The sequence below is a fragment of the Microcaecilia unicolor genome, chromosome 3, assembly GCF_901765095.1.
Source record: "Microcaecilia unicolor chromosome 3, aMicUni1.1, whole genome shotgun sequence".
Lineage (NCBI taxonomy): Eukaryota > Metazoa > Chordata > Amphibia > Gymnophiona > Siphonopidae > Microcaecilia > Microcaecilia unicolor.
This window is the reverse complement of record NC_044033.1, coordinates 11148290-11172038: the sequence shown is the minus strand read 5'-3', so window position 1 is coordinate 11172038 and position 23749 is coordinate 11148290. Positions and strand designations below refer to the sequence as shown.

General features: G+C 43.4%; 1 protein-coding gene across 3 annotated transcripts in view; it reads left to right on the top strand.

Annotated features, from left to right (window-relative positions):
- BTBD9 (BTB domain containing 9) overlaps positions 1-6356 on the top strand; it is a 533997-nt gene extending 527641 nt beyond the window's left edge. For all 3 annotated transcript variants that reach the window (XM_030195766.1, XM_030195767.1, XM_030195768.1), the window contains exon 11: positions 5151-6356. In XM_030195766.1, the coding sequence (XP_030051626.1) occupies positions 5151-5345 (195 nt within the window). In that variant the 3' untranslated portion in view covers positions 5346-6356. The remainder of the gene's footprint in view (positions 1-5150) is intronic.
- The last annotated feature ends 17393 nt before the right edge of the window (positions 6357-23749 follow it).

Here is a 23749-nt window from a genome sequence, read left to right as displayed (position 1 = left end):
CTCAAAAGTTTGGAGGCCTACCTATTTTTGTCCATGTCTTATAACAAACATAGCCTTGTTTCCCAGCAAGTTGCTTAGGTTCCATGTGAGCTGGTCACACAGTTGATGAAGTGGACCATGGATGGCAAACCATTTAAATCATACAGTCCTCAAAACCAGTTGCTTCCAGTTTCTATTAATATTCTCCAAAATGGTAAGCCACCCCGGGTCCAGGATCCAGACTTGGCTGCATTTATTCTTCAAAATATTGGTCATGAAATTCAAACCAGAATGTGCCACCAGTATTTTGAGAACAGTATTATTTTCAACGGGTACCACAATCCAAAAAGGGAAGGACAGCATTTCTTCAGTCTGCCTCCGAGGCATTTATACTGCAACAATCATTCGTCATCTTCTTGTGTATGGTTAGACATCTCTTATGAGCAGTCAGCTGTTGAATTTAGCAGATCTCAGTCAGTACAGAGCATCATTAGTCAGCTAGTAAAGCAAGGCCCGTCCTCCTGTATGAATGCACACAATGTGTGTCCTTCCTATGATATCCATATTACTAGGCTGTTTAGGGAGAACTCTGAAGCTGGCACATCTAGAATGACTAAATCCATTTCTCTTTTGGGAATCTCACTGCAGCGTGAAATATACAAGTGCTTTTCAAAACAAGTATCTTTTGTTTCCCATTCTTCAAACTTTCCTATGGAACAGTGTTCTTCAGGAGAACTAGTTAATCGTAGTCTGTATCTCCTCACCCCAATGAAATATTAGGAGATCTTATTCCTTTTCCAGCTTTCTTAGTCTGAATCTTTGCTCAAACTCATCAGTCACAGCCTGGGCCAAACCACATGGGTTATCTCTCAAGGGTTGTTCCAGAGTCATAGCCAAACAACTACATAAATGGTACCAAAGATTCTTCACTTTCAAGTTTTACTGTCTTCAAAACGGACCCAGATTTCTTGGGTTTTTATTGATTTTTACCTGCATTGTCACTTGGCAGGAAAGGATCTGTTTTTGCTTAACATCAATACTGGAATATTCTCAAATTTTTTTTTTGTTACATTTGTACCCCGCGCTTTCCCACTCATGGCAGGCTCAATGCGGCTTACATGGGGTAATGGAGGGTTAAGTGACTTGCCCAGAGTCACAAGGAGCTGCCTGTGCCTGAAGTGGGAGTCAAACTCAGTTCCTCAGTTCCCCAGGACCAAAGTCCACCACCCTAACCACTAGGCCACTCCTCCACTGTTGCTACTATTTGAGATTCTACATGGAATGTTGCTATTCCACTAGCAACATTCCATGTAGAAGTCGGTCCTTGCAGATCACCAATGTGGCCGTGCAGGCTTCTGCTTCTGTGAGTCTGACGTCCTGCACGTACGTGCAGGACGTCAGACTCACAGAAACAGAAGCCTGTGCAGCCTTCTACATGGAATGTTGCTAGTGGAATAGCAACATTCCATGTAGAATCTCCAATGGTAGCAACATTCCATGTAGAATCTCCAATAGTAGCAACATTCCATGTAGAATCTCCAATAGTATCTATTTTATTTTTGTTACATTTGTACCCTGCGCATTCCCACTCATGGCAGGCTCAATGCGGCTTACATGGGGCAATGGAGGGTTAAGTGACTTACCCAGAGTCACAAGGAGCTGCCTGTGCCTGAAGTGGGAATCGAACTCAGTTCCTCAGTTCCCCAGGACCAAAGTCCACCACCCTAACCACTAGGCCACTCCTCCAATCAGTGGATCCTTTATTCAGTAAATGGCAGATATGAGTGGCCATTGTACTTTCAGCTTTGTTGAATTTTGACGAGTTGTATGAAAACGAAAAATCGAACCAAGCTTCATCATTCAGTAATGTCACTATTTACCTCAAAGATACAGCAAGAAGAACATATTCATTCATTTAATAAACAATATACCTTAGCGGGGTTTCAAAAGGGTCTGGACGGCTTCCTAAAGAGAAAGTCTGTAGACCATTATTAAATTGGCTTCGGGAAAATCTACTGCTTATTTCTGGGATAAGCAGCATAAAATGTATTGAGCTTTTTTGACCAAAGGTCCATCAAGCCTAATTACCTAGGTACATAAGTATTGCCACACTGGGACAGACCAAAGGTCCATCAAGCCCAGCATCTTGTTTCCAACAGTGGCCAATCCAGGTCACATATACCTGGCATGATCCCAGGTATATGTGACCTGGATTGGCCACTGTTGGAAACAAGATGCTGGGCTTGATGGACCTTTGGTCTGTCCCAGTGTGGCAATACTTATGTACCTAGGTAATTGGCCTGCTTGAACATTTCCTTTCTCCGAGTTAGAGCCTGACCGAACCCAGGGTCTTCAGTTTCTGCTGAAACCGAATCTGCTTCTGAAATTGGCTGCTTGGTTTCAGCCAAAAAGAAAATCGAAATTGCCTCCCCCCTATCCCGACCAAAACAACCTCCTCCCCTGGCAGTGACCCCCATTACTCCCCCCCCTCCCACCGAAATCACTCTCTGCCTTTCCATCCCACCCAACCACCCATAGGTCCTTCCTGGGCCTATCTTAGGGAGCCCTGGTGATCTAGTGGCTTCTTCGGGGGTGCCTACTTGTCTTTATAAAATAGCATCTAGGTAGGTGCCCTCCTAGCCCCAGATTCTAAATATGTCACCCAAAATTGGGTGTGCAAATTTGGATACCAATTGCAGATCTGTGTGCAAATTAATTAGCTAATTAGGCACCAACGATCAATAATTGGTGTTAATTGGTAGCAATTTGGAGGTCTGCCTTACACCCTATTCTCTAACACGCGCGCCTAAATTTCGTAGTGTGCAACTTGGAGTGAGGCCATAGGAGGGGCATGGGGGGTCAAGGAGTTCCCAGAACTTAGCACAGTGTTATAGAATTCTGTCATTTGCGTGCCTAACTGTCATAAATTCGGCATTCACATTTATACCAGCCTTTGGCAAACGTAAATGTTTGCATTCAAAGTTAGCCACCGAAATGCGTGCTAATCTAGTATTCTGTAAAGGTCATTCCTTGCAGAATACTAGTTGGGCACCATTTACTGAATTCTCTTCATAGTACCTGAATATCACCACTGTAGCGATCTTGTTTGGTTGCCACCCTGTTTCTGCCTTCCCTCCCTCTACCCTTCAATATATGGAGAAGCCGGAGCAGTTAGGTGCACTTTCACCCCAGCACTATGTGTATAACTTTTTCATTTACTGGCCACTGGTAAACGTATGACCATGTTTGATTATCAACTTTCATACGTATGACATTTTCAAGGGTACATCTGTTTTTCTTCTCTTGATCTCTTGCACAAAAGAGCAAGTGCAAACCATGCAAGCACTTTTAACACTTGTACTTTACCAAGGGACATGACTCCTGTGGCTTCCCTTTGATAACGGGGATAAAGTGCCTGCATTAAAATCACCTCTTTTCAAGCGCACCGATTTCCTGTGGCTGGAGCCTACTCTAACGTTATTTGGGTGTCCAAATTCCTCAAAAAAGATATAGCGGAATTAGAAAAGTTTCAAAGAAGGGCAACCAAAATGATGAAAGGGATGGAACTCCTCTCATGTGAGGAAAGGCTACAGAGGTTAGGGTTCTTCAGCTTGGAAAAGAAATGGCCGAGGGGGGATATGATTGAGATCTGTAAAATCCTGAATGATGTAGAACGGGTAGATGTGAATCCATTTTTCACTCTTTCAAAAAGTACAAAGACCGGGGGACACTCAATGAAATTACATGGAAATAGTTTTAAAACAAATAGAAGGAAATATTATTTCACCCAACAAATAGTTAAGCTCTGGAACTTGTTGCCAGAGGATGTGGTTGCAGCGGTTGGGACATCTGGTTTTAAAAAAAGTTTGGACAAGTTCCTAGAGGAAAAGTCCTTAATTACTATTGCGATAGCTTACTGCGCTCTGTAAAAGGGCCCCTATATGATAAGACACCCATAGGAATATAATGAACTTCTTATCATCTAGCGCGTGCTAAATCCATGGCATATCTTAGTAAAAGACCCCTTAAGTTTATTTGTTTTATTTATTCCTTCACTCCGCACATATATTGAATTTCAAATCCAATAAATAAGATGCATTCTTCTTATCCCCAAACCCATTAAACCTTTTAACCCTCTCCTTTCCTGTTGGCCTTTTACTTTTTAGCCTTTTCCTGGTAATTCCCCACAGCCGAAATAATTGACTTACCGCAGCTTGGCCAATCTTATCATACCCATGGACAATCCCATGGGCCCTCTTTTGAGAACTCCTTCTTGAGGATCCTAATCAGCTTAATGTTGTTTTGTTATCTTGGCTTCTGCCCATTAAGATAAATTAAATTCTGATATTTATCCAGAAAAATGAGTAATATTTTCCATTGATTTTCCCCTGTTAGTCTTAGCCACCTATCCCCCCTTCAATCCGTTCAGAACTCTGCTGCACGTCTTATATTCCGCCTGGACCGATATGCTCATATCACCCCTCTCCTCAAGTCACTTCACTGGCTTCCAATCAGGTACCGCATACAGTTCAAGCTCCTCCTTCTAACCTACAAATGCACTCAGTCTGCAGCCCCTCATTACCTCTCTACCCTCATCTCCCCTTACGTTCCCACCCGAAACCTCCACTCACAGGACAAATCCCTCCTCTCAGTACCCTTCTCCACCACCGCCAACTCCAGGCTCCACCCTTTCTGCCTCGCCTCACCCTATGCTTGGAATAAACTCCCTGAGCCCATACGCCAAGCCCCCTCCCTGCCCATCTTCAAATCCTTGCTCAAAGCCCACCTCTTCAATGTCGCCTTCGGCACCTAACCATTATACCTCTATTCAGGAAATCTAGACTGCCCAATTTGACTGACTGTACATTTGTCCTTTAGATTGTAAGCTCCTTGAGCAGGGACTGTCCTATGTTAAACTGTACAGCGCTGCGTAACCCCTAGTAGCGCTTTAGAAATGTTAAGTAGTAGTTGTAACTGATAAAATTCCATAAAATTAAAATCAAATGCAAACTGGAAATGAAGGTCCCTATGCACGAAGCATCATATTGCATTAGCTTTGACGATGCCTGCCAGGCCAGTGCTGAGATCGTTTAGCAAGCAGTGTGTATCATATAATTCTGATAAGACATTTGAATGATATTTTGTCATTATCTTTTCTTTTTTTAACTCAGGTGTTTCACTGTGTTCATTTTGAATGCCCAGCACAGACCGCAGTCCATAAGGAGGAGACGAGTGAAGATGCTACCGTACCAGATCCAAGTACAAGCACTCAGCAGATCATTTCACGTCCGCTTCGGTCGTCCAACCCTGGCTCTCTTCCTTCTCACCCAGGTTCTAACTCTCGATTACCAGGTCATCAGCAGTAAACAGACGGACATGGAGAAAGCTGAGAGAGCCCCCAAAATACCACAAGGACAGCAGTTGTTGCTAGAAATATTGCAAAGGAAAGAGACTTCCAAATGGAACCAGGGGACTGCTCTACCATCCTCAGTTTATTCAAATTGGACTGATCCTGGGGGAAAGGGTGCTCTCTTTAGGTGTCAACATGTCCTCATTTGCCACCCTGACCAGGGTTTCAAATGGTTGAATTCATTTGCAGACCATCTCTAGGACACACACACACAAGAAGTAATATCTAAGAATAACAAAATAGAAGCATTTGTCACTTTAAAGCTTCCCACCTTGGTGAATCCTTATTGTGACATATCTTTGTATGAATTGACTGTCATCCTCACAGGTCATTCTGTCTCTTTGACGCTCTGCTCCCTTGTGACATTTATTTGCAGGAATCATTTCAGTATTTCCAGCCTAAAGTTTGCATGTTTGAAATGTTCTGCTATCTGTCTGTGTCACTATTGTGTAGTGCCGAACACTTTCTGGCAGGGAGAATGATTTATAAAAGATTAATCTGGAAACGCTGTACCTCTTCCTGGATCTTGTGAAAGAACAACAGCTCTTAAAGCAGAGGGGTCACAGATACCGGAGGAGATTTCAGTCATGTGATGTGTTACATGAAAAATGAGCAGCTAATGGTATTTATTTCAAAGTCAGATTTTGCTGCCAAATGCAGTCCTGCGATATGACAGCAAGAAATAACACGGGAAAGGCATTGTGCAGCAGGAGGAAATCTCAGTCTAGCTGTTTATTCCTTGCTTTGGACTCAAACAAACCCCCCTAATTCAAACCCAGAGATCTCTGCTCGGGAAGAGTTAGTGCAGGGGTGATGCAGTACTGTACAAGCGTGACTTCAGCTCAGTTCCTTTTCACTTGGGCTAAAAATACTAACATGTTCAATCACGTTAATAATGTTGTAATAACTAGATACCACTGCATAAAATGAGACCTGTGATAAAATAGCACGTGTTAGCACCAGTGGCGTAGCTACGTGGGGCCTGAGGGGGCCTGGGCCCCATAGTTTTGTCCCTGTCCCCCTGCTGACGATCCCCTTGAACCCCCCTCCCACCACCAACCCTCCCCCACCCGCCCCGCATCAGATACCATGTATGCTGGCGGGGGTCCCCGAACCCCGCCAGCCGAAGAGAGTCTTCTTCAGCGCCGGAGTAGTGCCTTCGTTCAACAAAGTTCCTGGTGCGATCAGCTGTTTCTGACGCCTTACGTCCTGCACCGTGCATGTAGTACCCGTGCAGGATGTAAGGTATCAGAAACAGCTGATCACACCAGGAACTTCGTTGAATGAAGGCGCTACTCCGGCGCTGAAGAAGACTCTCTTCTCTCAGGTATCTGATGCGGGGGCGGGCGGCAATGGCGGGGGAGGGTTGGTGGCGGGAAGGGGGTTCAAGGGGGTCACCGGCGGCTCGGGGGGGGCAGCTAAACAGTGCCCTCCACCTCGGGCTCTGGCCCCCCCTCCCGGCGAGGTCTGGCTACACCTCTGGTTAGCACATGTTAGTAACTCTGTCCTAAAGTTTCCACTTCCTCTGTGGCAGGCAGCAGCCCATATGGCTATCACCACAAACACACGGAGAATTAGATGCTGACAGTAATGCGACAACGCTAATGTAACATTTTTATGGCACACTAAGCCTTTGGCTAGAATGTATTTATTTTTCTACTTTTAGTAGGAGACCGTGTTAAACTAGGAAAAAACAGTGAACGTTTAGAACGATTGTTGGCCGTGAATTGAGAAACAGCAGTTGAGAACCACTTTGGAAAGATTAGCCTCTTAATAATGAAACCAAATAAAAGCATAACAGTGATTCAGAGAAGAGCCTTGCCCTGTGGTACCCAGGCGGTCAGCAGCAGTGTCCTGTAAAACAGTAATGTATTTGGGCTCAGTAGGGTCAGTGGTTTTCTCCTTGGATTCTTTTCGTGTCTGTTGTGTTTGTTTTTCTAGTAAGCTTGTCTTGCTTTCAAAGATGCAGGTTCAGTTTGATTTAGAACGGGAATGAGATGTCTTAATCTGATTGATTTAGGACTCCTGAAGAAATCTTCCTTTCCTTCTGAAAGGGTGGATGGGAAAGGAGAAATGGTAGAAGAAAAAGGATGCGTTTGTGCTTCGTTTAGCATTTAGTATATGCCGAAATCGATTCAACATGCTTATCGCCCCAATGAACTCAGTCTGCTCAGAGCTTATTGAAATGACTGCGGCCTATGAATAATCAACTAATTATATAATTTAATTTAACTTGGAGTTTATAATCTGCTTAACCCAGTGAATTCAAGGTGGGTGACAAAACATAGATTCAATTATCACAACATAACGCATTAAAAATAAAATACTTTACAATACCTTCACACACAGACTGTAAAATGCAATTAAATGATAGTAGATATACATTTGAAAATAATAAACAATAAAAACCAACAAATATTGCTAAAAATCAATTTTACAGAGCAACCGTTTTTAACATTTTGTCCTAACGAGTAAGTAATTTGTTTCAAAACTCCATTCCAGAGGTATCTGATTTCAGAAAGAGGAAGCATACTCATAAAAGGTCCTTGAAAATATAGAAGAAGACAGTCTGCAGCCCTTTAGTGAGGAAACGGTTAAAGTACAATCTTCTGATGAATGCGGAGAATGATCTGAGAGACATGTCTCTGCAGCTGTACTGAAGTACAAAGGCTCCGTACCTCTAAGAGAGTTTAAATACCACCCAAAAGTGGACAGGTAGCTGGTGTAATTCAGAGAAAAGGAAGGTCTCCCTTTCCTAACTCTTAGCCCCCACGCTGACTTTTGCATCAGCTGTGAATGTACTTGTACTCTCCTGGGAAGACCTAAATAATGTTACAGTTATCAAGCTGGACACACGCAATCGTTAGATCCCTCTCAATAAGAAGGGATGAATTTGATACACCAAATGGACATTCAAGATGTCTACTTTTACATCATAAGCACCAAATCAATAATGACCCCCCAGCTCTTAATTGCTGGTACTCTGTTTCAGATTGGTCTTAGCTTTTCAACCTAAGATAACATTGTTCCACAAATGTAAAGTTTGGCTCTAAAATTAAACTTTTTAAGGACCTATCCCAATGGAAAAATGTAGGCTTAAAATAAAATGGGGGATAATTGTGAACCTTGTGATGCTCCCTTGTTTAACTGCCCCGAAGAATCTTTTTGCTAGCACAGGACCATATAGAAAGGATTTTAGAGAACCTTTTCAGAACTGATCCTGCTATTGGAACCTCGCTTAGTTTATCATATAAGATCTCAAGATCCACTACATCAAAAGCAGCAAATAGAGGTAGTTGCATCTGGAGCCCCCCCCCCCCCCCCCCCCCTTCTCATTCATATCCAAAATGCCCCTTAACTCAATAATGACGTGATCATCATTCCTGTGCTGTGCTGTCTTGTGATAGCAGATTGACAGGCATCCAGTGATTCTGGGCTCCTTAACCCTCTCTTGGAGGCACTTGTAGCATGTCAGGTTTCCAGGTCTGGAGAAAACCCCCAATTGCTCGTCAAAGAAAAAAACAGAAAGTAGGGGTGGCTACCGGGTCTTTCCACCAAAAGAAGGAAGTACTTCCGAAGTTTGAAAAAGTAATGTATTCTGTTGACATCAGTTCAGTGTGGTTATAAAACATACAACACTTCACCAAGAGGTTTGCAAAATAAAGAAACTCGTCACGGCTTCGTGTTTCGGCAACAACACCTGCGTCAGGAGTCACAACATCTGAAGGATCTTAGTAAAATGCATAAGATCAAATTAACCTATATATCCCTGGATTCGATATAGGTTGCCCAAATCTGGGTACCCAGGGTTGATGCCTATGCAAATTAATTAGTTAACAAGGCGTCAGTAATGGCGTTGATTGACAAGCCATCTGCCCTAGTCGCTATTCTGTAACATGCGCACCTAAATTTCATAGCGTGCTGTGGGAGGGGCATGGACAGATAGGGGTCATTCCCAGGAGTTAGGCGTGATGTTATAGAATATATCATTTCTGTGCCTCAGTTGGGCGCTGGCAGTCACAAAATCCACGCTAAGATAGTAATTTGCAGAGGTAGATCGTCCTTTGCATTATACTAGTTTAACGCAGATCTTTTCGGCACCTAACTTTGGCCGCCATATACTGAATCTAGAACGTACTGTAGAATTATGATATGCGAATCTATCTCATGCATCTTCATTGTGGCAACCCTGAAAACCTTTCAGGCACAGTGTGCTCCCTGAGATGGTTGAGAAGCACTGTAGGAAATTAAGAGTCCAAATGAAACTACCACCTCTCACAAGATTTTTGTTTCAAATGGAATATTAACAATTGGATGATAACTAATACACTCCTTCATGTCCAAGGTGGGATCACTGAAGAAGAAGGGGTCAAGGTGGTAGACCTCGTAGAACAAATAAAGTTAATATTGTCCATTGTATTCCTGATTTTAATAGTAGTATTTCTGTGGTAAACGTGACTCTTTTTAAAGAAGGTCTACTTTTGTCACCAAAGCGTGGTGGGGTCCCCTCAATAATCATTGCTCTTTGAAATCATGACGAGACTTTGCAGTGATAACCTGTGTTACTCAAACACCCTTATAGTCGTAAAGGTGTCATTTGAAGCTGGTCTGTATAGCATATATGCCTTTATGGTAGTAAGGGTATCACTTCCAGCTGTTATGATGCCAAAATTGAAAAGGAAAATCACTTGTCTCTCAACTTCAATTTACAAATATATAGCCCGCTATTTAGTGGAAAGTAGCTTGGTGTAGTCACTGAGAGCTGGTACAGGAACCATAGCACAGCATTTGAAGCAAAAGGCTGACGTCTTTTCAGCTTTTATGTTTCTTCTGTAAAGTGGGATTTACAAGATCTTTTAGCTTTACTGTCCATGGGCGATCCTGTCGTGGTTTTAACCTTTATCAAAAAGCAAAGCAAGCTAAATCGGCCTAAAGCAAACTTCTTGGACACAAGGTCAGACCGAGCAGGCATTTAACTCCTGAGTAAATCTGGTTCTCGTTCCATGCTGTTTTAACACCTTTGGCAATGAATCTCACTTACAGTAATAGTTTTCATGGAAGGGAGGCTCAGGAAGAAACACCATTTCCTAGACATCTCAGACCCCGGCTTTTGCCATTTTTTTTGGCATCTTAGGAAAAGACGTGGTCTTGAAAGCGCATGAACACGTGTGGATAATTTTTATGCTGGTCCATTAAAAATGATCTCAACCTGCAAAGAATCCAATTTTCTGCAGAACTAATATGACTACTTGAACTTTGCACTGTCTTATTTTTGAGAGATTAAACAGGTTTGCCCCATTTTAGTTTCTGGTTCATTTTGTCATGACTGCTGTACTGCTGCTTGATTAAATTATACAGGGTTGGAACCTGTATCTCAGTGGTTTCCAGTGCATATCTCTTCTTACATACTAATAAGGCAGGCTTTGAATCAAGTTGTTTAGCAGATCAGAAGAATTTCAAATTGGCTTTTGTAGTAACATTTTCTGGAGATCTTGGGACTGCGGCCTGGCCCATTAGTGTATAAGCACACTGCCGTGCCAACAGAATGTGACCATGGCTCTCAGTTCTGGTATCTGAAATTAGGAGGAGAATTTTAGCAGGTATATTTAATTTAATTTCTACTTTTATAGTCCACATTGTCCCAATCATCAAATCAGATTACACAATGCAATCAAAATGTAAAATCACAAAATAAGCATCTCCAAAATAAGCAGTTCATATAATCATGATGAGATTATGAGGAATATAAAGCATCTGTACCTTCATATTCCTCAAAACTGCTTGTGCGGGTTTATAAGACATTTTCCTCTGCACAGCACTTACTTTGCATTATCCCATGGATTCTATATAGCACACCTAGAGATGGATTCTGTAACAATGCGCAATTTAACAAGCTTAACTAGCTAATGAGCACTAATTGGCACTGATTAGAATTTAGACACACAACATGCTAAACATATTCTGTAATGTGCACCGAGCTTCTAACACGCACAGGCAAAAAAAGGCATGGTTATGGGTGGGGAAATGGACGTTTCTTGGGCATTCCCAACTTTAGGCGCCTAGTTATAGAATATGGCCCAGTGTTCCTAAATCTACGCGCTGAGCTATATGTCATGTTTTCCATGGTGTAAATGGATGTGCATAGATTTAGGCGCTGAAATATCAACTGAGCGTATTCTATAATTGGCATTTAACTTTAGGTGCCGATTGTAGAATATGCGCCGATTTGTTTTTAAGGCACCATGTATAGAAATCTCCTTCTATATGCATTAAGGAGATGATAAATTCAGCAGTAGAAGCTGAACACTAGCATACCAGTATTCACAGCCCAGCATGTAATACAAGAATCCCTAATCCATGTCTTTTTTGCTCCTTGAGCTAGTAATGCTACAGTCAGCATTCACATCCCCATCCAAAAGCAAATGGACAAGCCATTGCTCAACACTGACACCTACTGTCTAGACTCATGCCCCTGGACTTTATATAGGCCATCCAAAGGTGGGAGCCATAATTGTGCGCAGATCCATGATTGATTAATGGGCAATAAGCACCAATTGGGCACTTGATCGGTGTTATCAAGCAGTTAATTGGACTAGTGCACAGATCTCCCCACGACTAACTTTTCCCACAGGAACCATGAAAGGGAGCGTGGCCATGGGAGGGGCATGGATGGGTCATGGGCATTCCAAAGTCAGGCACCATGTTCTAGAATAATGCCTATCCGTGCCTAACTTTGGGCGTAAATCCAGCACGCACAGTTAGGCGTGACCCGTGCGCCATGCTAGTATTCTGTAAAGGTCGGGCTTTGCATGGATCTTTCTGGCACCTAACGTTTGGCGCCATATACAGAATCCGACCTATGGTGCATATGTACTGAGTTCCTGAGGAAGCTGCAGTGTGTGGCTCTTGGCAGAGGACAATCACTGTGGTGATTGGACAGATGAGGATTCAAAAGGAGGAAAAGTTTGGTTCCAGTAGGTACCGATCTCAACCAAGCGGGGGAACTGATGGACCAAAAATTGGAAAAAAAAAAACACGTGTCTCTTCAATTTAAATGTTAGAATTATCCTAAAACCAAGGTCAGCCGGGGGGCACCTAAAGCTCATCTCGTGCACATGGTAATTAACTTTACCCAAGCTGTGGAACGGATATTTCCCACACCAGTCCCCTCTCTAAATCTTGACTAGAAGTACCTTCCGTCACATCAGTCTCATACATATCTCCTAATCCAAACGGCCAATGATGCTAAATTATGTTGTTGCTTTTGTGATACAGACAGATTTTCTTTAGGGCTTATATTGGGTTCACTCAACTTCCTTGGAACTAGAGCCAGATTTGCACTTGGAGTTTTAAAACTGAGTAGAAGCTGCATCAAGTCAGCCGCTTCCTCCACCCTTCCCTCATAAGAACGTAAGCACTGTTGCTCACGTGCATGCTTTTAAAAGATTTTTGAGGCTGTCATTTAGTCCTAAATTGCTAATTTGCTGATTGTGAAAAGAGTTTTGCTGCTTCCAGTACTTCCCAGTCTGTCTAGACTTTGTAGGTATGTGGACCCACTGAACTATGATCTTTTTGTATCATCGTTTCTTTTGCTGAGATGTTGGGCATGGAAAACATTGGCCTGACCAGCCTTTTGTGCCAGCAGTTAAGTACCTTGTTCATCTTGGTGTTTACCAGCCAATAAGGTGTTCTTTTGCCCTTGGGTAAATGCAGGAGGGGCCATTGCAGCAGGTGCAGAGATAGGAGGAATCTCCCAGTTAATAAGTTTGTGTCAAATAAATACTGGACATTAATTGATTTCCTAACATTTCTGTGTCTTCAGCTTTCTATAGTTTATGAGCTGTTGTGCAGTAAGAATGACATAGAATTGCATCTGTCTTGGACACAATTTTGTAATCTCAATTGCTGAAAACAATGTGGTGTAAGAACCAAAGCTGTCATGGTCTGGTCCAGTGATGCATTTTGTAACTTCAGAAAGTTTCTAATCTACATGATTCAGCCATGGTTTACCCTCTGGTACCAACAATCAGGCTCTTTACACTGACCAGATGAATGACTGACACTTGGAATCTGCTCTCTCCAATGGTTTCCGTCTTCCGTGCTGCTGCCTCTATCCTGAACTTACCATCAGCAATAATTGCACTTTTTCTAAAATGTGTTTTTTTTAATGTGAGAGTTTTCTGACCATCCTACAGGAGGTACATCATTGATGTTTTGTTACGGTATTATGAAGGACAGCTGTACAGTTTGCAGATGAAAAAGCGAGCAAGCAGAAACCTTTATTCCTAACTCTTTTGAAAGAAGATGCTCAAGATTTCTGTCTTAAGAGCTGCAAAATCCCTGGAACAGGGGCTTCTCAAACATGCCCCTTTGAATATGCATGAGATACATATTGGAGACCCAGAGTATGGAAACGTGTGTTATGCATATTCATTGTGGCCATCCTGATAACCTGGTTAGCTATGAGGTGAACAGGATGCCTTTGGTAAGCCTTAGCTCCGGAGTTTTCTGCATGACAAGACAACACATAGGAATATTAAGTGATCTGGTAAGCTGTGTATTTATTTTGTTTTCTGTTCTACAGAGCAAGCATAACCTAAGCAGATGACACATATATATTTAAATATATTTAAAAGGATTACTGCACATTTGTAAGAATGATGTGGGTGTGATTTTGGAAATAAAATGATCTTTTATGTTTCACTGTACATTTGTTTGGCTTTTTCTGAATACTAATTATTGATGTCAGGCTTCTCTCTTTTCCCATTTCCAAATGACAGCTGTCCTCTCTGCATAAATGCATTTTGCATACTTCACGACGGAGACCCTTCTCATTTTTAACACCAAAGTATATTAATCTCATCATCCCAAAAGGTTTCTCCAGTCCACATTCAACAAGGAGAGAAAGATTACATATTACAGATCACACCCAAAATAATAGAAGTCCAACCATATAGGAGAAAACCGATATATGTAAATGGTGTCACTGTCTGAAATTTAGAAAATTCCATGTAGTAGAGGATGTTCAAATATGTCTGCACCCTCTGGTGCACAATTAGAGATGCTATGATCCACCCTAAGGCAATACAAAGCAAGCCCTCTGCCCCCTCTCCTTTGTTGCTGTCAAAGCAGAAAATGTTAAATGCCCTCCTGTGATTTTCTGAGAAGGCTGGAGAGGAGGTCAGGAAGAGAGAAAACCAGTGCAGAATTTCATCACTAGAATTCAGTGTGAAAAAAAAAAAATTACTGGTGAAAACTTGAGACCCTCCTAGGTACAAATGAATCATCAGTTGGGTTGCATGCACTGTTAGTTTGCAAATTAGTGCTTGCCACCTATCGTTCAACCGAAAAGGGAAAGAGACATCAAACGTTTGTCAAAGCCAAGGGCCGTCAGCAGGTCAGCTTATATCGCATATATTTTTTAATATATTTAAAGATGTTTTATTACATTGAAATCAAGCAAACCCTTGTTCAGAAAGAGTAATGGTAGATATGAAAACACAGGGAAAATATAGCATAACAACAATTCAGAAACCACTATTTACATACAGCCCTCAATTGAATATAAAGAAACAGGAGAAGAAAGTACAAAGAAATGGAAATTTACACAATACCACAACTACATCCAGTAACTTAAACCAGAGGGAGAAACTCCCCTTAGAGGGACAAGACAACCTTTTATTACTAATAAAGGTAGAAAGATGATCTATTGGTTCAAAAATAATATTTAACAGATTTTAAACTTAACAATGCACTTGCAAAGATATTTTTAAAAATTCAATCCACTCAACTAAAAAGGACTCCAGAAAGTTTACAACCAATATTTAATGTCCCCAGTTCACTTTTCATGGAAATATTTTTGCAACCTAAGGTGTCAAATATTCCCTGATATTCAGCCAGCGGAGATCAGTATTTTTTAAATGCTGACTACCGTGGCCTAAATGAAGCTCCAGTATTCAGTGCTGGCACCTATACGAGTACAGGCATTGAACGGCTGGGATCTGCGCTGGCCTCCGGCAACAACCTAAATGCTTGCGTACAAATGCAATATTCAGCCATCTATCCGGTTAGCAAACAAACTAGTGGACTGAATATCGGGTTAGCCCAACCCAGACTCCCTAAGAACAGCGCCTTCTCCTGAAGCCACACCCTTACGCCCCTCCTGGGCCTGCCTACCTGAAGCTCCCTGGTGGCCCAGTTGGGTAGTTCAGGCAGGATTGAAACCCAATTGCCTCCTGCCTATGCTGGCTCCCAGTTTAAAATGCTGGCTGTGATCTCTAGTGGTAGTATTGCAAGACTACCACTAGAGTTTGCTGCCACCATTTTAAGACTGGAGACAATATGGACAGGAGCAATTGGACTTTGCTTCTACCTGGCCTATCCACCAAAGAGCTTCAGATAGGCCCAGGGGAGCCTACGGGTGAATGGGTGGGGGCTTCATCGTGAGGGACTGCTCTTAGAGGGGTCCAGGAGGGGTTAGCTGTTTGGGATGGTTGGGGAGGGGAAACCAGGGCCATAGCCAGACCTCACGGTGGGAGGGGGCCTGAGCCCGAGCTTGGGGGCACATTTTGAGTGCCGCCCCACCACCTCACCTCGCCCCCCCCCCCCACCTCACCTCCTTGACACTTCCCCTCACCGCCTCGTCGCTCCCCCTGCAAAAGCAAATACCTTTGTTGGTAGTGGTCCTCAACCCCCGCCAGCTGAAGCCTTCAGCGCCGGTCTCCAGCGCAGCCGCGTTCACTGCCCTGCCCTTCTTTCTTCTTGCTCCTCCTGTGCACACTGATGCTCCTCAGTTTCAAGTAAAGGAGCGTTAGCGTGCACAGGAGGAGCAGGACAGCGAACGCAGCTACGCTGTAGACCGGCGCTGAAGGAGGCTTCGGCTGGTGGGGGTTGGGGATCCCTGCCAGCCAAACCAGAGGCCTGGATGAAATGTGCGGGGGCCCAGGCCTCCGTGGTCCCCCATAGCTACACCCCTGGGGGGAAACGCTGGTGGGGGAGCATCAGGAAGAGGCAGTCAGTGCTCAGGTCACTACCTGGACGTTATCTGGGAACTGCTGGATGTTTAGTGCTGGTGCCTGGATAGCGAGCTGGGCAAACAAAGGACTATTTTTTCATGTGGTTTTATGTCCCTGGTTAGCTGTCTGGACACTGGCACTGAATAACGCCAGCACCCGGACAAGTGCCATCTTTCCCAGACTCCTCCCCTAGGTCACCCAGCACTACCTAGTTAAGTGTCACTGATTATCAATGGCTAGCTGGGCACAAGCGATTTAATTGGGCAGGAGTCCCTTCTGCCTGGTTAAATCACTAAAGGGGTCTTTTACAAAACGTCAGGCTTACCAAGGCTAAACCAGGATTACCGCTGGACCAACGCAGCTGCAGGCAGTAGTTCCACCCCGAGCGTGTGCCATTTCCGGGGGAAAAAGAAAACCCCTGGAAATGGCTTACGCGGTGGAAACCCAGCGGTAATCGGGTATCACCACCGGTTACCGCCGGGTTACTGCATGAGTCCTTATCATCACCTCAATGGGGACTTGTCTGGGGACGTTTTACCCACTGTGGTAAAAAGGGCCAACGCAGGGCCCTTTTTCCCCGCAGCTTGGTAAAAGGACTCCTTAGACTACTGACCCCAGTGTTTTCAGGGAGTCCATCTCTGGCCGTCTTCAAATCTAAGCTAAAAGCCCACCTTTTTGATGCTGCTTTTAACTCCTAACCCTTATTCACTTGTTCAGAACCCTTATTTTATCATCCTCACTTTAATATTCCCTTATCTCTTGTTTGTCCTGTTTGTCTGGCCTAATTAGACTAGACTTTGAGCCCGTAAAAACGGGCTATTATAGGAAGGGGGGGGTTGAAAGGCCCGCCCCCACCGCTGAGTTTGCCGCTGCCCCTCCCCCTCCGAGTTCGCGCCCCCCCACCGAGCCGTCACCACCCACCTTCCACCCGGCCGGGCCCTCGCTCCGCTATTGAAACAGCGAGGGTCCGGGAACGCAGCGCTGAGCTGCCGACGTCGGCCTTCGTTCTTCTTCTCTGCCTGCAGCTGCCTGTCCCGCCCTCGTGTGACGTAACGTCGTCGAGGGCGGGACAGAGGCAGAGAAGAAGAAGGAAGGGCGATGTCGGCAGCTCAGCAGAGCTCAGTGCTGCGTTCCCGGACCCTCGCTGTTTCAATAGTGGAGCGAGGGCCCGACCGGGTAGAAGGTGGGTGGCGGCGGCGACTCGGGTGGGGGGAGCGTTAGACGGCGGTGTCCCTCCCTCAGCAAAGCGCAGTACAGACCCTCTGTGTTCCGCCCCCCGTCATCACGTATTGACGTGGGGGCGGGGCAGAGAAGGTCTCTACTGCGCATTTGCGAGTGAGTACGGTCACTCGCCATTTATATGTAAGCTCTGTCGACCAGGGACTGTCTCTTCATGTTCAAGTGTACAGCGCTGCATACGTAGCGCTATAGAAATGATAAGTAGTAGTAGTAGTCTTTGGGATTCCGGAATCTTGCTACCCTTTGTCCTTATCCCTTATTTGTCCTGTTTGTTTGTCCTAATTAGATTGTAAGCTCTGTTGAACAGGGACTGTCTCTTCATGTTCAAGTGTACAGCGCTGCGTACGTCTAGTAATGCTATAGAAATTATAAGTAGTAGTAGTTTAAAGGATCATATGTGCCTAATGTTAAACAGCATTGTCTCTTTCATGCATCCTTTGTTTTACATTTTATGCCTTTGTTTTTGTCCTTTTTCTCGTTGTGAATAATCTGGCACAAAGTACAGAGAGAGTCTATAGGTTTGGGCAAATGTTGCTTCCAGCACCAGATGTTAATGCTTTTATCATAGTACAAAATGCAGAGATACCAAGTCACATACATTAGGAATGAGAGATACACAGCTGGAGGACTGCACTTGTTCACATGCACAGAACCCCCCTTCTTTGTATGTGCAAAAGTACATAAGTATTGCCATCCTGGGACAGACCGAAGGTCCATCGAGCCCAGCATCCTGTTTCCAACAGTGGCTAATCCAAGTTGCAAGTGCCTAGCAAGATCCTAAAGCAGTACAATACATTTTATACTGCTTATCCTAGAAATAAGCAGTAGATTGTCCCCAAGTCCTTTTTAATAATGGCTTATGGACTTTTCTTTTAGGAAGCTATCCAAACTTATTTTAAACCCCGCTAAGCTAACTGCTTTTATCACATTCTCTGGCAACAAATTCCAGAGTTTAATTACACGTTGAGTGAAGAAATATTTTCTCCAATTCATTTTAAATTTACTGCTTTGTAGCGTCATTGCGTACCCCCTAGTCCTATTATTTTTGAAAAGAGTAAACAATCGATTCACATCTACTCGTTCCATTCCAGTCATTATTTTATAGTGGTAGCTGAAAAGAGAGAGAGACAAATATGTGGAGAGGAGATTGGTCACAGTGGTGAGAGCCACAGAAACAAAAAGACTGAAAAGCAGCAGGAAGGGAGAGGATGGAGTACATCTCTGAAACCTGAGTCTACCAAAGCCCAGGGGCAGAGCGAGTTGCTGAAGCTAGAGAATGGATTGTGTCCTGGGCTTAGAATGCACATCCTCACACAATTATTTAGGGGGGAAAGTCTTGTCTTAGTAACTAGGGCACAGAAAAATAAAACACCAACATTTTAAAAAGCAGCAAATGTCATTGGCTTGCGTTTGTTCAGTGAGCAGCCCACAGAGGGTCCAGGAATGCTGTGCTGATACTAACCACGGGTTGGAGAAGACAACCCAGAAAAGCGCCTTTCCAACTTCTTCCCCACCCACCCTCTTTCCCACACACAACAGTGTGCTGCAGGTGTAGCATAAGTGAACTGGACAAGCAGCATACCTTGGGCAACCTACAATTTCAACCGAAATGGCAAACGCCTTTACGGTACTTTGTAAGCCACATTGAGCCTGTAAATAGGTGGGAAAATGTGGGATATAAATGTAACAAATAATAATAATAAAATCAGGGAGACTTAAATATCAATGTATTGCTAACCCCCCTAAAGAACCTTTGTGCATGAAAGAGGAGTGGGACTTAGGTGTGTTCATATGTAATGATATTTAGGTGGCCAAACAGGTAGAAAAGTCATTGGCGAAGGCTAGAAGGATGCTTGGGTGTATTATAATTATTTATTGCATTTGTACCCCACATTTTCCCACCTATTTGCAGGCTCAATGTGGCTTACAGAGTGTTGTTATGACAAAGTCATGACAGGATATTGGATACAATCAGTAGTATGCAGAAGATGGATGAGGAGTTAGAGAAGATGGTGTTAGATTGGATAGTTTAGGAGGTGATTTGTGTGTTTTTGTATGCTCTATTGAAGAGATGTGTCTTCAGAGATTTGCGAAATGGTTAGATTGTCCATAGTTTTTAGGGCTGGGGGTAACCCATTCCATATCTGTGTACTTCTGTAGGAGAAGGTAGTGGCGTATGCCTGCTTATATTTAAGTCCTTTACAACTGGGGAAGTTCAGATTTAGGAATTTGCGGGCTGATCTCTTGGCATTTCTGGGCGGTAGGTCCACAAGGTTAAACGTACAGTGGGGCATCTGCGTGAATGATCTTGTGTACGAGAAGTGGCCAGTAGGAAAAAGGAAGTGTACCTGTCTCTATAAGCATCTGGTGAGACCTCATTTAGGGTGGTTCAAACAATATTTTTAAATCGTGGATAGTACAGAGTCATCTAGAGTACCAATAAAAAAATGTTCCACAAAAAAATATACACAAAAGTGCACAGAAAAATAAATTAAAAACTCTTTTGCTTATCTTGAATGCAAAAAGTCCACTATCGAAATCTATCCAAACACTCCTCCTCCTGTGCAAGTAAATCTTTTACATTTGCTTTATCAAAAAAATGCACAGGCTTTGCTGAAAAACCCTTACATTTCAACCATGCTACTATTGAGATTCTGTTGCTACTATTTGAGATTCTACATGGAATGTAGTAGACTCACAGAAACAGAAGCCTGCGCAGCCGCATTGCTGATCTGCAAGGGCAGGCTTCTACATGGAATGTTGCTAGTGGAGGAGTAGCCTAGTGGTTAGTGCAGTGGAACATGGGATGTTGTTACTATTTGAGATTCTGGAATGTTGCTCCTATTGAGATTCTGTTGCTACTATTTGAGATTCTACATGGAATGTTAATGTTGCTATTCCACTAGCAACATTCCATGTAGAAGCCTGCCCTTGCAGATCAGCAACGCGGCCGCGCAGGCTTCTGTTTCTGTGAGTCTGACGTCCTAGTTGCTAGTGGAGGACTAGCCTAGTGGTTAGTGTAGCGGACTCTGATTCTGGGGAACTGGATTCGATTCCCACTGCAGCTCCTTGTGACTCTGGGCAAGTCACTTAACCCTCCATTGCCCCATGTAAGCCACATTGAGTCTGCCATGAGTGGGAAAGCGCGGGGTACAAATGTAACAAAAAAAAAATGTAAAGAGTAAATCCAATATTGTACTTTATAATTAAGATAGCAATTTGGGTTACCACCTTCCTACCATCTTTGAACATTATCGGCTATTCTCCAAGATAAGACCATTATGGTGTGTCCCTTTTCCTGCCAATGCTGAACAAATAGGGCAGACAAACCAAGTTTTTAATCTGTTATTTGTGTTCATTTAATCTTGCTTTTATCTGACAAATAGTTGAAAATATGTTTACAGAAATTAGGAAAACTGGCAAATTGGGCAACATTATAATAGCATTATAATAATAGGGGAGTAGTGTACCTCACCTGCATGTGGCAAAATTAATTGATTTTGACAGGTGGCAGGCCCACTTCCAGGTTTTCAGCCAATCAGAAGTGAGGACATGCCCAAGCCACACCCACTCCCTGCCCCCTTTCATGATGTCATATGATATAATGTCCTGACCCTGCCCAAGCCCTGTTCCTTTCTAGTAACTATGTCCCATGCTCTGCCTTATTTGCATAGCCCCACTCCTGAACCCCCATCCTTTTTGGTGATGTTACAGGAAGTGACACCACAGCCACACCCCTTTTAAAGATGCAGTCACTACTATATGCATCATGTTACTTCCTGTTTCTACTACTAGCTGCCATCTTGTATGGGGTCATGTGACAGGGAGCTGACATTTTTTAAAACCCTAACACCGCCCCCTCCAGCCTCAGTGGAATTTAGTTGCACATGCTCAAATTAACCTCTTTTTCTCACAGGAAAGAAAATAGACAGTTTTCTTTTTCTCAAAAGGATACCTTGTACTTACTTTTAAAGTTGTTTCTTCGCTTTTTTTCTCACACGTTTTCTTTTTCTTATAATTTTTTTTCTTTCAAAGGGATACCTTGTGCTTACCTTTAAAGCTGTTTTTACTGAATATATAAGTACATAAGTATTGCCATATTGGGACAGACCGAAGGTCCATCAAGCCCAGCATCCTATTTCCAACAGTGGCCAATCCAGGTTATAAGTACCTGACAAGATCCCAAAACAGTACAATACATTTTATACTGCTTATCCCAGAAATAGTGGATTTTCCCCAAGTCCACTTAATAATGGTCTATGGACTTTTCCTTTAGGAAGCCGTCCAAACCTTTTTTAAACTCCGCTAAGCTAACCGCCTTTACCACATTCTCTGGCAATGAATTCCAGAGTTTAATTACACGTTGAGTGAAGAAAAATTTTCTCCGATTTGTTTTAAATTTACTACATTGTACCTTCATCGCATGCCCCCTAGTCCTAGTATTTTTGGAAAGCGTGAACTGACGCTTCACATCTACCCATTCAACTCCACTCATTATTTTATAGACCTCTATCATATCTCCCCTCAGCCGCCTTTTCTCTAAGCTGAAGAGCCCCAGCCAGTGTTTGATCTAATAGATCATGATCTGTTACTTAGTCGTTTAAAGGAAATTGGTATTTCTGGTACCATTCTTACTTGGTTTACATCCTTCCTCAGTAATCATTCTTTTAAAGTTGTTCAAAATCAATCTACTTCAAATCCCCACATTATCACTTGTGGGGTACCACAAGGATCGGTTTTGTCACCTATATTATTTAGTTTATGTGTATGTCCACTATTAGAAACTCGTTGTATAAATTAATTAATTTATTGTATTTTTATCCCACCTTATCCCACCTATTTGCAGGCTCAAAGTGGCTTACATGGTATTACCCTGTTTCCCTGAAAATAAGACCTAGTAGAGGTTTTGCTGAATTGCTAAATATAAGGCCTCCCCCGATGGGACATGGACACAGAAACCTTAATTTTTTTCGCTGCAACCCAAAGACGAAATAACATTAAAGAAATGCAAGAAACAAGACTGAGGTGGAAAATCTATCATCCAGTGGACTCCTACCATCCTCCTTCACGCTTTTGTGAAGATCAACTACCGGTAAGTGAGCCCGGAAAGAAAAGAAATATCCCCCTTGCAGAAATAATAAAAGAAAAGAAAATGAGTAACCGAGCCCTTTCGGCGCTGCTCCATCGCCCAAGGGCTAATCTAAGTCAGACTAGAAGGATGGAAAGTGTTGCGAATGTACAGGAGGAGCGCATAAAACGCCACCAACGGGGAACAGAGCTACCGTAGAATTTTTTTTAACGTTTGTAATACGGTAGGGATGATCCTGTGCCCTAAGCCCTCTCACAACCTTCCGAGACCCCCAGCCAGAGCAGCCCGGCCCCACATTCCATTACCTTCCCTAGTGCATACCCCTCCTCCATTCCCAGACCGGCCAGGGCGGCTCTGCTCTGCTTGAGTCCTGCGGTCACTGTGGGCAGATAGGCGAGCCACGGCCTACTCCTGCAGGATACCACCCCCCACTTCAATACTGTTCCCGACCGCCACAGTCCCCCTACTACTCCCGAATAAGACATCCCCTGAAAATAAGACCTAGTGCATCTTTGGGAGCAAAAATTAATATAAGACACTGTCTTATTTTCGGGGAAACACGGTATTAACATGGTTTTTCCAGTGTATCAAGTATTGTTAGTATTGTGTAGAGATGAATTAAGGGAAGAAAGAGAAGGAAGGGATTTATTGGGGTATTTATAGAAGGTGGGCTTTCATAATTGAATGGGTTGGTGAAGTGGATTAGTGGGGCTGTAGGTTCTCATTGTAGGCTTTGGTGAAGAAATATGTCTTCAGAGATTTGCAAAAGGTAGTTGTTTCGTCGATTATTTTCAGTTCTGCGGGTAATGCATTCCATAACTGCGTGCTCATGTATGAAAAGGTGGTGGCGTGCATCAGCTTGTATTTAGTCCTTTACAGCTGGGGAAGTGTAGGTTGAGAAATTTGCGAGATGATCTTGTGGCGTTTCTGGGAGGTAGGTCCACGAGGTTTAGCATATAGGTTGGGTTGTCTGCGTGAATGATTTTGTGTACAATCGTGCAGATCTTGAATGCAATG